This window comes from Scyliorhinus canicula, chromosome 29, assembly GCF_902713615.1.
Source record: "Scyliorhinus canicula chromosome 29, sScyCan1.1, whole genome shotgun sequence".
Taxonomy (NCBI): domain Eukaryota; kingdom Metazoa; phylum Chordata; class Chondrichthyes; order Carcharhiniformes; family Scyliorhinidae; genus Scyliorhinus; species Scyliorhinus canicula.
In genome coordinates this window covers 728,077-742,854 of record NC_052174.1, presented here as the reverse complement: position 1 = coordinate 742,854, position 14,778 = coordinate 728,077, and the positions used below count along the sequence as shown (strand labels likewise).

Here is a 14,778-nt window from a genome sequence, read left to right as displayed (position 1 = left end):
TGGCGTCTCTCAGTCCCCTTTCTCTCTCAGGGAGATATCTGTACACTGACTGGTGTCTCTCAGTCCCCTCTCTCTCTCAGGGAGATATCTGTACACTGACTGGTGTCTCTCAGTCCCCTCTCTCTCTCAGGGAGATATCTGTACACTGACTGGTGTTTCTCAGTCCCCTCTCTCTCTCAGGGAGATAGCTATACACTGACTGGTGTCTCTCAGTCCCCTCTCTCTATATCAGGGAGATATCTGTACACTGACTGGTGTCTCTCAGTCCTCTCTCTCTCAGGGAGATATCTGTACACTGACTGGTGTCTCTCAGTCCCCTCTCTCTCTCAGGCAGATATCTGTACACTGACTGGTGTCTCTCAGTCCCCTCTCTCTCTCAGGGACATATCTGTACACTGACTGGTGTCTCTCAGTCCCCTCTCTCTCTCTCAGGGAGATATCTGTACGCTGACTGGTGTCTCTCAGTCCCCCTCTCTCTCGGGGAGATATCTGTACACTGACTGGTGTCTCTCAGTCCCCTCACTCTCTCAGGGAGATATCTGAACACTGACTGGTGTCTCTCAGTCCCCTCACTCTCTCAGGGACATATCTGTACACTGACTGGTGTCTCTCAGTCCCCTCTCTCTCTCTCAGGGAGATATCTGTACGCTGACTGGTGTATCTCAGTCCCCTCTCTCCCAGGGAGGTATCTCTACACTGACTGGTGTCTCTCAGTCCCCTCTCTCTCAGGGAGATATCTGTACACTGACTGGTGTCTCTCAGTCCCCTCTCTCTCAGGGAGAGATCTGTACACTGACTGGTGTCTCTCAGTCCCCTCTCTCTCTCAGGGAGATATCTGTACACTGACTGGTGTCTCTCAGCCCTCTCTCTCTCTCAGGGAGATCTGTACACTGACTGGTGTCTCTCAGTCCTCTCTCTCTCTCAGGGAGATATCTGTACACTGACTGGTGTCTCTCAGTCCCCTCTCTCTCTCAGGGAGATATCTGTACACTGACTGGTGTCTCTCAGTCCCCTCTCTCTCTCTCTGGGAGATCTCTGTACACTGACTGGTGTCTCTCAGTCCCCTCTCTCTCAGGGATATATCTGTACACTGACTGGTGTCTCTCAGTCCCTCTCTCTCAGGGAGATATATGTACACTGACTGGTGTCTCTCAGTCCCCTCTCTCTCTCTCAGGGATATATCTGTACACTGACTGGTGTCTCTCAGTCGCCTCTCTCAGGGAGATATCTGTACTCTGACTGGTGTCTCTCAGTCCCCTCTCTCTCTCAGGGAGATATCTGTACACTGACTGGTGTCTCTCAGTCCCCTCTCTCCCAGGGAGATATCTGTACACTGACTGGTGTCTCTCAGTCCCCTCTCTCTCAGGGAGATATCTGTACACTGACTGGTGTCTCTCAGTCCCCTCTCTCTCTCAGGGAGTTATCTGTACACTGACTGGTGTCTCTCAGTCCCGTCTCTCTCTCAGGGAGATATCTGTACACTGACTGGTGTCTCTCAGTCCCCTCTCTCTCTCAGGGAGATATCTGTACACTGACTGGTGTCTCTCAGTCCCCTCTCTCTCTCAGGGAGATATCTGTACACTGACTGGTGTCTCTCAGTCCCCTCTCTCTCTCAGGGAGATATCTGTACACTGACTGGTGTCTCTCAGTTCCCTCTCTCTCTCAGGGAGATATCTGTACACTGACTGGTGTCTCTCAGTCCCCTCTCTCTCTCAGAGGGATATCTGTACACTGACATAGAACATAGAACATAGAACGATACAGCGCTGTACAGGCCCTTCGGCCCTCGATGTTGCACCGACATGGAAAAAAAACTAAAGGCCATCTAACCTACACTATGCCCTTATCATCCATATGCTTATCCAACAAATTTTTAAATGCCCTCAATGTTGGCGAGTTCACTACTGTTGCAGGTAGGGCATTCCACGGCCTCACCACTCTTTGCGTAAAATACCTACCTCTGACCTCTGTCCTATATCTATTACCCCTCAATTTAAGGCTATGTCCCCTCGTGCTAGCCACCTCCATCCACGGGAGAAGGCTCTCGCTGTCCACCCTATCTAACCCTCTGATCATTTTGTATGCCTCTATTAAGTCACCTCTTAACCTTCTTCTCTCTAACGAAAACAACCTCAAGTCCATCAGCCTTTCCTCATAAGATTTTCCCTCCATACCAGGCAACATCCTGGTAAATCTCCTCTGCACCCGTTCCAAAGCTTCCACGTCCTTCCTATAATGAGGCGACCAGAACTGTACGCAATACTCCAAATGCGGCCGTACTAGAGTTTTGTACAACTGCAACATGACCTCATGGCTCCGGAACTCAATCCCTCTACCAATAAAGGCCAACACACCATAGGCCTTCTTCACAACCCTATCAACCTGGGTGGCAACTTTCAGGGATCTATGTACATGGACACCGAGATCCCTCTGCTCATCCACACTACCAAGAATTTTACCATTAGCCAAATATTCCGCATTCCTGTTATTCTTTCCAAAGTCAATCACCTCACACTTCTCCACATTAAACTCCATTTGCCCCCTCTCAGCCCAGCTCTGCAGCTTATCTATGTCCCTCTGTAACCTGCAACATCCTTCCGCACTGTCTACAACTCCACCGACTTTAGTGTCGTCTGCAAATTTACTCACCCATCCTTCTGCGCCCTCCTCTAGGTCATTTATAAAAATGACAAACAGCAACGGCCCCAGAACAGACCCTTGTGGTACGCCACTCGTAACTGAACTCCATTCTGAACATTTCCCATCAACTACCACTCTCTGTCTTCTTTCAACTAGCCAATTTCTGATCCACATCTCTAAATCACCCTCAATCCCCAGCCTCCGTATTTTCTGCAATAGCCGACCATGGGGAACCTTATCAAACGCTTTACTGAAATCCATATACACCACATCAACTGCTCTACCCTCGTCTACCTGTTCAGTCACCTTCTCAAAGAACTCGATAAGGTTTGTGAGGCATGACCTACCCTTCACAAAACCATGCTGACTATCCCTAATCATATTATTCCTATCTAGATGATTATAAATCGTATCTTTTATAATCCTCTCCAAGACTTTACCCACCACAGACGTTAGGCTCACCGGCCTATAGTTACCGGGGTTATCTCTACTCCCCTTCTTGAACAAAGGGACCACATTTGCTATCCTCCAGTCCTCTAGCACTATTCCTGTAGCCAATGATGACCTAAAAATCAAAGCCAAAGGCTCAGCAATCTCTTCCCTGGCTTCCCAGAGAATCCTAGGATAAATCCCATCCGGCCCCGGGGACTTATCTATTTTCACCTTGTCCAGAATTGCCAACACTTCTTCCCTACGCACCTCAATGCCATCTATTCTAATAGCCTGGGTCTCAGCATTCTCCTCCACAATATTATCTTTTTCTTGAGTGAATACTGACGAAAAGTATTCATTTAGTATCTCGCTTATCTCCTCAGCCTCCACACACAACTTCCCACCACTGTCCTTGACTGGCCCTACTCTTACCCTAGTCATTCTTTTATTCCTGACATACCTATAGAAAGCTTTTGGGTTTTCCTTGATCCTACCTGCCAAAGACTTCTCATGTCCCCTCCTTGCTCGTCTCAGCTCTCTCTTTAGATCCTTCCTCGCTTCCTTGTAACTATCAAGCGGCCCAACTGAAACTTCACGCCTCATCTTCACATAGGCCTCCTTCTTCCTCTTAACAAGAGATTCCACTTCTTTGGTAAACCACGGTTCCCTCGCTCTACCCCTTCCTCCCTGCCTGACTGGTACGTACTTATCAAGAACATGCAATAGCTGTTCCTTGAACAAGCTCCACATATCCAGTGTGCCCAACCGTTGCAGCCTACTTCTCCAACCAACACATCCTAAGTCATGTCTAATGGCATCATAATTGCCCTTCCCCCAGCTATAACTCTTGCCCTGCGGGGTATACTTATCCCTTTCCATCACTAACGTAAAGGTCACCGAATTGTGGTCACTGTTTCCAAAGTGCTCACCTACCTCCAGATCTAACACCTGGCCTGGTTCATTACCCAAAACCAAATCCAATGTGGCCTCGCCTCTTGTTGGCCTGTCAACATATTGTGTCAGGAAACCCTCCTGCACACATTGTACAAAGAATGACCCATCTAATGTACTCGAACTATATCTTTTCCAGTCAATATTTGGAAAGTTAAAGTCTCCCATAACAACTACCCTGTTACTTTCGCTCTTTTCCAGAATCATCTTCGCCATCCTTTCCTCTACATCCCTAGAACTATTAGGTGGCCTATAGAAAACTCCCAACAGGGTGACCTCTCCTTTCCTGTTTCTAACCTGGTGTCTCTCAGTCCCCTCTCTCTCTCAGGGAGATATCTGTACACTGACTGGTGTCTCTCAGTCCTCTCTCTCTCAGGGAGATATCTGCACACTGACTGGTGTCTCTCAGTCCCCCCTCTCTCTCTCAGGGAGATATCTGTACACTGACTGGTGTCTCTCAGTCCCCTCTCTCTCAGGGAGATATCTGTACACTGACTGGTGTCTCTCAGTCCCCCCTCTCTCTCTCTCAGGGAGATATCTGTACGCTGACTGGCGTCTCTCAGTCCCCTTTCTCTCTCAGGGTGATATCTGTACACTGACTGGTGTCTCTCAGTCCCCCCCTATCTCAGGGAGATATCTGTACACTGACTGGTGTCTCTAAGTCCCCTCTCTCCCAGGGAGATATCTGTACACTGACTGGTGTCTCTCAGTCCCCTCTCTCTCTCAGGGAGATATCTGTACACTGGCTGGTGTCTCTCAGTCCCCTCTCTCTCAGGGAGATATCTGTACACTGACTGGTGTCTCTCAGTCCCCTCTCTCTCTCAGGGAGATATCTGTACACTGACTGGCGTCGCTCAGTCCCCTCTCTCTCTCTCAGGGAGATATCTGTACACTGACTGGTGTCTCTCAGTCCCCTCTCTCTCTCAGGGAGATATCTGTACACTGACTGGTGTCTCTCAGTCCCCTCTCTCTCTCAGGGAGATATCGGTACACTGACTGGTGTCTCTCAGTCCCCTCTCTCTCTCAGGGAGATATCTGTACACTGACTGCTGTCTCTCAGTCCCCTCTCTCTCTCTCAGGGAGATATCTGTACACTGACTGGTGTCTCTCAGTCCCCTCTCTCTCTCAGGGAGATATCGGTACACTGACTGGTGTCTCTCAGTCCCCTCTCTCTCTCAGGGAGATATCGGTACACTGACTGGTGTGCTGAACAGTCAGAGGGTCAGTACTGAGGGAGTGTTGCACTGTTAGAGGGTCAGTACTGAGGGAGTGATGCACTGTCAGAGGGTCAGTACTGAGGGAGTGCTGCACTGTCAGAGGGTCAGTACTGAGTGAGTGCTGCACTGTCAGAGTGTCAGTACTGAGGGAGTGCCGCACTGTCAGAGGGTCAGTACTGAGGGAGTGCAGCACTGTCAGAGGGTCAGTACTGAGGGAGTGCCGCACTGTCAGATGGTCAGTACTGAGGGAGTGCCGCACTGTCAGAGGGTCAGTACTGAGGGAGTGCCGCACTGTCAGAGGGTCAGTACTGAGGGAGTGCTGCACTGTCAGAGGGTCAGTACTGAGGGAGTGCCGCACTGTCGGAGGGTCAGTACTGAGGGAGGGCCGCACTGTCAGAGGGTCAGTACTGAGGGAGTGCCGCACTGTCAGAGGGTCAGTACTGAGGGAGTGCTGCACTGTCAGAGGGTCAGTACTGAGGGAGTGCTGCACTGTCAGAGGGTCAGTACTGAGGGAGTGCTGCACTGTCAGAGGGTCAGTACTGAGGGAGTGCCGCACTGTCAGAGGGTCAGTACTGAGGGAGTGCTGCACTGTCACAGGGTCAGTACTGAGGGAGTGACGCACTGTCAGAGGGTCAGTACTGAGGGAGTGCAGCACTGTCAGAGGGTCAGTACTGAGGGAGTGCCGCACTGTCAGAGGGTCAGTACTGAGGGAGCGCTGCACTGTCAGAGGGTCAGTACTGAGGGAGTGCCGCACTGTCAGAGGGTCAGTACTGAGGGAGCGCTGCACTGTCAGAGGGTCAGTACTGAGGGAGTGCCGCACTGTCAGAGGGTCAGTACTGAGGGAGTGCCGCACTGTCAGAGGGTCAGTACTGAGGGAGTGCTGCACTCAGAGGGTCAGTACTGAGGGAGTGCCGCACTGTCAGAGGGTCAGTACTGAGGGAGCGCCGCACTGTCAGAGGGTCAGTACTGAGGGAATGCCGCACTGTCAGAGGGTCAGTACTGAGGGAGTGCAGCATTCTCAGAGGGTCAGTATTGAGGGAGCGCCGCACTGTCAGAGGGTCAGTACTGAGGGAGTGCCGCACTGTCAGAGGGTCAGTATTGAGGGAGCGCCGCACTGTCAGAGGGTCAGTACTGAGGGAGTGCCGCACTGTCAGAGGGTCAGTACTGAGGGAGTGCCGCACTGTCAGAGGGTCAGTACTGAGGGAGTGCCGCACTGTCAGAGGGTCAGTACTGAGGGAGTGCCGCACTGTCAGAGGGTCAGTACTGAGGGAGTGCCGCACTGTCAGAGGGTCAGTACTGAGGGAGTGCCGCACTGTCAGAGGGTCAGTACTGAGGGAGTGCCGCACTGTCAGAGGGTCAGTACTGAGGGAGTGCTGCACTGCCAGAGGGTCAGTACTGAGGGAGTGCTGCACTGCCAGAGGGTCAGTACTGAGGGAGTGCTGCACTGTCAGAGGGTCAGTACTGAGGGAGTGCTGCACTGTCAGAGGGTCAGTACTGAGGGAGTGCTGCACTGTCAGAGGGTCAGTACTGAGGGAGAGCCGCACTGTCAGAGGGTCAGTACTGAGGGAGTGCTGCACTGTCAGAGGGTCAGTACTGAGGGAGTGCTGCCGAAACCTTCCATTTGTGACGTCCTGCCTCACCTTTAACCTCCGCCCTCACTTTACCCCGTATCGTGTCTGTCTTTCCCCCGGTCACTCCTCTGCCGAACTCTCTGACTGGTTTCAGAAGAATTTTAACTTCCTTTCTGGAGCGGCGCCGCTGACACACTCTCCTCCTTCCTTCATATCGCCCCCCCCCCCCCCCACCCCCCCAAAACCCCCCCCTCCCCACAACCCCCCCACAACACCCCCCCCCCCTCCCCACAACCCCCCCCCCACAACCCGCTACGGTGGGCCACGGGGCTCTGAACGGTGTCTGACCAATTTCCCAAACCCTCCCCCCCCCCCCCCCAAACACCCCTCCTCCTTCCGAGAACCGGGATAGTGCCGGCCCCCGCTCCGTCTCCCTTTGCACAGTCCAGCGGAATTCCGACAATCGCCCTCCGCCAGCTACAGCCCGAAGGGCCCGGAATCTCTTCCGAGTGAGGCAGGGATTCACGCTGCTCCCGTGGCAGACCCGGGCAACCGCTTTGCAGAACGCCGGCTGTCTGTCCACAAACACTGAGCAGGGCTGCTGTCGGCTGCAAAGAGACATAGATAGGATGCAGAGCTGGGCTGAGAAGTGGCAGATGGAGTTTAACCCTGAAAAGTGTGAGGTTGTCCATTTTGGAAGGACAAATATGAATGCGGAATACAGGGTTAACGGTAGGGTTCTTGGCAATGTGGAGGAGTAGAGAGATCTTGGGGTCTATGTTCATAGATCTTTGAAAGTTGCCACTCAAGTGGATAGAATAGAATAGAACAGTACAGCACAGAACAGGCCCTTCGGCCCTCGATGTTGTGCCGAGCAATGATCACCCTACTCAAACCCACGTATCCACCCTATACCCGTAACCCAACAACCCCCCCCTTAACCTTACTATTAGGACACTACGGGCAATTTAGCACGGCCAATCCACCTAACCCGCACATCTTTGGACTGTGGGAGGAAACCGGAGCACCCGGAGGAAACCCACGCACACACGGGGAGGACGTGCAGACTCCGCACAGACAGTGACCCAGCCGGGAATCGAACCTGGGACCCTGGAGCTGTGAAGCATTTATGCTAACCACCATGCTACCGAGCTGCCTTAGGGTAGAGCTGTGAAGAAGGCCGATGGTGTGCTAGCGTTCATTAGCAGAGGGATTGAATTTAAGAGCCGTGAGGTGATGATGCAGCTGTACAAAACCTTGGTCAGGCCACATTTGGAGTACTGTGTGCAGTTCTGGTCACCTCATTTTAGGAAGGATGTGGAAGCTTTGGAAAAGGTGCAAAGGAGATTTACCAGGATGTTGCCTGGAATGGAGAGTAAGTCAGAAGAGGAAAGATTGAGGGTGCTAGGTCTTTTCTCATTAGAACGGAGAAGGATGAGGGGCGACTTGATAGAGGTTTATAAGATGATCAGGGGAATAGATAGAGTAGACAGTCAGAGACTTTTTCCCCGGGTGGAACAAACCATCACAAGGGGACATAAATTTAAGGTGAATGGTGGAAGATATAGGGGGGATGTCATAGAACATAGAACAGTACAGCACAGAACAGGCCCTTCGGCCCTCGATGTTGTGCCGAGCAATGATCACCCTACTCAACCCACGTATCCACCCTATACCCGTAACCCAACAACCACCCCCTTAACCTTACCGTCAGAGGTAGGTTCTTTCCCCAGAGAGTAGTGGGGGCATGGAATGCACTGCCTGTGGAAGTAGTTGAGTCGGAAACGTTAGGGACCTTCAAGCGGCTATTGGATAGGTACATGGATTAGGGTAGAATAATGGGAGTGTAGATTAATTTGTTCTTCATCTGGGGCAAACGTTCGTCACAACATCGTGGGCCGAAGGGCCTGTTCTGTGCTGTACTTTTCTATGTTCTAAACAGCACCCAGACCCCCCTATCGCTGCCGACTCCCTGTCCTGCTCCCACATCCTCATGTCTGTCCCTGGCCAGCTGCAATGTTCCAGTGAAGCCCAACGCAAACTGGAGGAACAACATCTCATCTTCCGGTTACCACGTCCCAGCCTTCCGGACTTAACATCGAATCCAACAAGTTCAGAGTTTGAACCCTCTCCTCCATCCCAATTTTATTTCAATCAATTTATTTTCATTTCCTCCAGTGATCCCTTTGTCCCTCTCCCTCTCCCCCCTCCCTCCATCCCACTAGGGCCGTCTATGCCCTGATCCTCTTTCATAGAATTTACAGTGCAGAAGGAGGCCACTCGGCCCATCGAGCCTGCGTTGGCCCTTGGAAAGAGCATCCCACTTAAGCGCACATCTCCGCCCCGTCCCATACCCCAGCAACCCCTTTGGACACTGAGGGCAATTTATCACGGCCAATCCACCCTAACCTGCACATCTTTGGACTGTGGGAGGAAACCGGAGCACCCGGAGGAAACCCACGCAGACACTGGGAGGACATGCAGACTCCGCACAGACAGTGACCCAGTGGGGAATCGAACCTGGGAACCTGGCGCTGTGACGCAACGGTGCTAACCACTGCGCTACCGTGCTGCCTCTGCTGACCTTTTCTCTACCATTCGCACATTCTAATCTTGTTATGCACCTCCGTCAGCTCCCTCCTTGGCCTTAATCACCCCCGTTTACCATTCCCTTTGTCTGCCAGCTCTTTGTCCGTCTCCACCATTCCCTGGACCCTCTATGCAGCCGCTCCACTCCACCCCCCAGTCCCAGCTCTCTCTAGCTTTGGCAAAGGGTCACCCAGATTTGAAACGTTCGCTCCCTCCTCTCTCCACAGACCCCTGCCAGACCTGCTACGATTGTCCAGCATTTTCTGTTTCTGTTTCAGGTTCCAGCATCCACAGTGTTTGCTTTTGAATTTCTCTGATCTGTTTAACCTGCTTACAATTCGCTCAATCTCTTCCTCTCTCTCTTTCTCTCCCTCCCTCACTCTCCTTCTCTCGCCCCCCTTCCCTCACCATCTCTTCCCCTCGCTCGTGCCTTATCTCTCTCTGTCGCTCCCTCTCTTGCTCTCTCTCGCTCCATCCTCACTCTCCCCCGCTCGCTCCTTCCCTCACTCCATCCTCTCCATCCCACTCGCTCCCTCCCTCTCTCAAATTTCTCCATCCTGTGTCGCTGCTTCGCTCCATCCTCCCTCTCGCTCTCTCTCTCTCACACGCTCTCACTCCGTTTACTTTCTCTCCCTCTCTCCATCCTCTCGGTCTCTCTCTCTCTCTCCCTCCCCCTCACCAACTTCTATCCATCCTCTCTCGGTCTCTCCTCTCAATCTCTCTCTCTCTCTACCTCTCGCTCTCTCACTCTCCGTTTCTCTCACCCTCTCTCTCCCTCTCTCCGTCCTCTCTCGCTCTCTCCTCTCAATCTCTCTCTCTCTCTACCTCTCGCACTCTCACTCTCTCCCTGTCAATCTCTCCCTCTCTCTGTCCCTCTCTCCACCATCTCTCTCCTTCTCTCTCACCCTGTCTCTCCTTCTCTCCATCCTCTCTCTCTCCCTCTCTCCATCCTCTCTCTCACTCTCGCACTCTCACTCTCTTCATCTCTCCCTGTCAATCTCTCCCACTCACTCCCTCTCTCGATCGTCTCTCTCCCGCCCTCTCTCTATCCTCTCTCCATCCTCTCCACCATCTCTCTCCTTCTCTCTCACCCTGTCTCTCCTTCTCTCCATCCTCTCTCTCCCTCTCGCACTCTCACTCTCTTCATCTCTCCCTGTCAATCTCTCCCTCTCTCTCTCCCTCTCTCCATCATCTCTCTCCTTCTCTCTCTCACCTCTCTCTCCCTCTCACCATCGTCTCTCTATCCTCTCTCCATCCTCTCTCTCCCTCTCTCCATCATCTCTCTCCTTCTCTCTCTCACCCTGTCTCTCCTTCCCTCCATCCTCTCTCTCCCTCTCTCCATCCTCTCTCTCACTCTCACACTCTCTCCCTCACTCTCCCACTCACTCCCTCTCTCCATCCTCTCTCTCCCTCCCTCTCTCCATCCTCTCCCTCTCTCCATCGTCTCTCTCCCTCTCTCCATCGTCTCTCTCCCTCTCTCCATTCTCTCTCTCTCTCTCTCCATCCTCTCTCTCTCCCTCTCTCCATCCTCTCTCTCCCTCTCTCCATCGTCTCTCTCCCTCTCTCCATCCTCTCTCTCCCTCTCTCCATCCTCTCTCTCCCTCTCTCCATCCACTCTCTCACTCTCGCACTCTCACTCTCTTCATCTCTCCCACTCGCTCGCTCTCTCCATCCTCTCTCTCCCTCCCTCTCTCCATCGTCTCTCTCCCTCTCTCCATCGTCTCTCTCCCTCTCTCCATCGTCTCTCTCCCTCCCTCTCTCTCTCCCTCTCTCCATCATCTCTCTCCTTCTCTCTCACCCTGTCTCTCCTTCCCTCCATCCTCTCTCTCCCTCTCTCCATCCTCTCTCTCACTCTCGCACTCTCACTCTCCGTCCCGCTCACCTTCTCTCTCCCTCTCGCACTCTCACTCTCTTCATCTCTCCCTGTCAATCTCTCCCACTCTCTCCCTCTCTCCATCGTCTCTCTCACTCTCTCCATCCTCTCTCTCCCTCTCTCCATCCTCTCTCTCTCCCTCTCTCCATCGTCTCTCTCCCTCTCTCCATCCTCTCTCTCCCTCGTTCTCTCCTGCCCTCTCTCCGTTTTCCTCTTCGTGCCGAAGTGTCTGCAAGGATGGGGGATTGGGAAAGGTGCGGGATCTGGCCTCCTTCCGCAAGCATTTCCGGATGGGCTTCATGACCATGCCCGCCTCGCAGGACCACGGGCCGCACCCGTGCGCCAGTGGGATGACCACCCGCTCCCTCTCGCTACATTCGGTGGGAAGTGTGGAGAACGGAGATCATTCCTGCCGCAGGAAGCCCCCCAACAAACCCCACCGACACCCCAACACCAAACTCAGCCTGTGCCGCGAGGGACGCAGCAACAGCGGCGACGATGCTCCCTGTTCAAAGAGCGAAAAAGGTGAGAATCACCACCCCAGGTACCAGAGTAAAGCTCCCTCTACACTGTCCCCATCAAACACTCCCAGGACAGGTACAGCACGGGGTTAGATACAGAGTAAAGCTCCCTCTACACTGTCCCCATCAAACACTCCCAGGACAGGTACAGCACGGGGTTAGATACAGAGTAAAGCTCCCTCTACACTGTCCCCATCAAACACTCCCAGGACAGGTACAGCACGGGGTTAGATACAGAGTAAAGCTCCCTCTACACTGTCCCCATCAAACACTCCCAGGACAGGTACAGCACGGGGTTAGATACAGAGTAAAGCTCCATCTACACTGTCCCCATCAAACACTCCCAGGACAGGTACAGCACGGGGTTAGATACAGAGTAAAGCTCCCTCTACACTGTCCCCATCAAACACTCCCAGGACAGGTACAGCACGGGGTTAGATACAGAGTAAAGCTCCCTCTACACTGTCCCCATCAAACACTCCCAGGACAGGTACAGCACGGGGTTAGATACAGAGTAAAGCTCCCTCTACACTGTCCCCATCAAACACTCCCAGGACAGGTACAGCACGGGGTTAGATACAGAGTAAAGCTCCCTCTACACTGTCCCCATCAAACACTCCCAGGACAGGTACAGCACGGGGTTAGATACAGAGTAAAGCTCCCTCTACACTGTCCCCATCAAACACTCCCAGGACAGGTACAGCACGGGGTTAGATACAGAGTAAAGCTCCCTCTACACTGTCCCCATCAAACACTCCCAGGACAGGTACAGCACGGGGTTAGATACAGAGTAAAGCTCCCTCTACACTGTCCCCATCAAACACTCCCAGGACAGGTACAGCACGGGGTTAGATACAGAGTAAAGCTCCCTCTACACTGTCCCCATCAAACACTCCCAGGACAGGTACAGCACGGGGTTAGATACAGAGTAAAGCTCCCTCTACACTGTCCCCATCAAACACTCCCAGGACAGGTACAGCACGGGGTTAGATACAGAGTAAAGCTCCCTCTACACTGTCCCCATCAAACACTCCCAGGACAGGTACAGCACGGGGTTAGATACAGAGTAAAGCTCCCTCTACACTGTCCCCATCAAACACTCCCAGGACAGGTACAGCACGGGGTTAGATACAGAGTAAAGCTCCCTCTACACTGTCCCCATCAAACACTCCCAGGACAGGTACAGCACGGGGTTAGATACAGAGTAAAGCTCCCTCTACACTGTCCCCATCAAACACTCCCAGGACAGGTACAGCACGGGGTTAGATACAGAGTAAAGCTCCCTCTACACTGTCCCCATCAAACACTCCCAGGACAGGTACAGCACGGGGTTAGATACAGAGTAAAGCTCCCTCTACACTGTCCCCATCAAACACTCCCAGGACAGGTACAGCACGGGGTTAGATACAGAGTAAAGCTCCCTCTACACTGTCCCCATCAAACACTCCCAGGACAGGTACAGCACGGGGTTAGATACAGAGTAAAGCTCCCTCTACACTGTCCCCATCAAACACTCCCAGGACAGGTACAGCACGGGGTTAGATACAGAGTAAAGCTCCCTCTACACTGTCCCCATCAAACACTCCCAGGACAGGTACAGCACGGGGTTAGATACAGAGTAAAGCTCCCTCTACACTGTCCCCATCAAACACTCCCAGGACAGGTACAGCACGGGGTTAGATACAGAGTAAAGCTCCCTCTACACTGTCCCCATCAAACACTCCCAGGACAGGTACAGCACGGGGTTAGATACAGAGTAAAGCTCCCTCTACACTGTCCCCATCAAACACTCCCAGGACAGGTACAGCACGGGGTTAGATACAGAGTAAAGCTCCCTCTACACTGTCCCCATCAAACACTCCCAGGACAGGTACAGCACGGGGTTAGATACAGAGTAAAGCTCCCTCTACACTGTCCCCATCAAACACTCCCAGGACAGGTACAGCACGGGGTTAGATACAGAGTAAAGCTCCCTCTACACTGTCCCCATCAAACACTCCCAGGACAGGTACAGCACGGGGTTAGATACAGAGTAAAGCTCCCTCTACACTGTCCCCATCAAACACTCCCAGGACAGGTACAGCACGGGGTTAGATACAGAGTAAAGCTCCCTCTACACTGTCCCCATCAAACACTCCCAGGACAGGTACAGCACGGGGTTAGATACAGAGTAAAGCTCCCTCTACACTGTCCCCATCAAACACTCCCAGGACAGGTACAGCACGGGGTTAGATACAGAGTAAAGCTCCCTCTACACTGTCCCCATCAAACACTCCCAGGACAGGTACAGCACGGGGTTAGATACAGAGTAAAGCTCCCTCTACACTGTCCCCATCAAACACTCCCAGGACAGGTACAGCACGGGGTTAGATACAGAGTAAAGCTCCCTCTACACTGTCCCCATCAAACACTCCCAGGACAGGTACAGCACGGGGTTAGATACAGAGTAAAGCTCCCTCTACACTGTCCCCATCAAACACTCCCAGGACAGGTACAGCACGGGGTTAGATACAGAGTAAAGCTCCCTCTACACTGTCCCCATCAAACACTCCCAGGACAGGTACAGCACGGGGTTAGATACAGAGTAAAGCTCCCTCTACACTGTCCCCATCAAACACTCCCAGGACAGGTACAGCACGGGGTTAGATACAGAGTAAAGCTCCCTCTACACTGTCCCCATCAAACACTCCCAGGACAGGTACAGCACGGGGTTAGATACAGAGTAAAGCTCCCTCTACACTGTCCCCATCAAACACTCCCAGGACAGGTACAGCACGGGGTTAGATACAGAGTAAAGCTCCCTCTACACTGTCCCCATCAAACACTCCCAGGACAGGTACAGCACGGGGTTAGATACAGAGTAAAGCTCCCTCTACACTGTCCCCATCAAACACTCCCAGGACAGGTACAGCACGGGGTTAGATACAGAGTAAAGCTCCCTCTACACTGTCCCCATCAAACACTCCCAGGACAGGTACAGCACG

At 52.8% G+C, this 14,778-nt stretch overlaps 1 protein-coding gene across 1 annotated transcript in view; it reads left to right on the top strand.

Moving 5' to 3' along the window:
- The window catches only part of LOC119958465 (neuronal tyrosine-phosphorylated phosphoinositide-3-kinase adapter 1), a gene marked incomplete at its 3' end in the record, with an annotated part of 46,575 nt that overhangs the window by 8,962 nt on the left and 22,835 nt on the right, over nucleotides 1-14,778 (top strand). Inside the window, exon 2 of the mRNA XM_038787007.1 lies at nucleotides 11,500-11,798. Coding sequence (XP_038642935.1) covers nucleotides 11,500-11,798 — 299 coding nt within the window. The remainder of the gene's footprint in view (nucleotides 1-11,499; nucleotides 11,799-14,778) is intronic.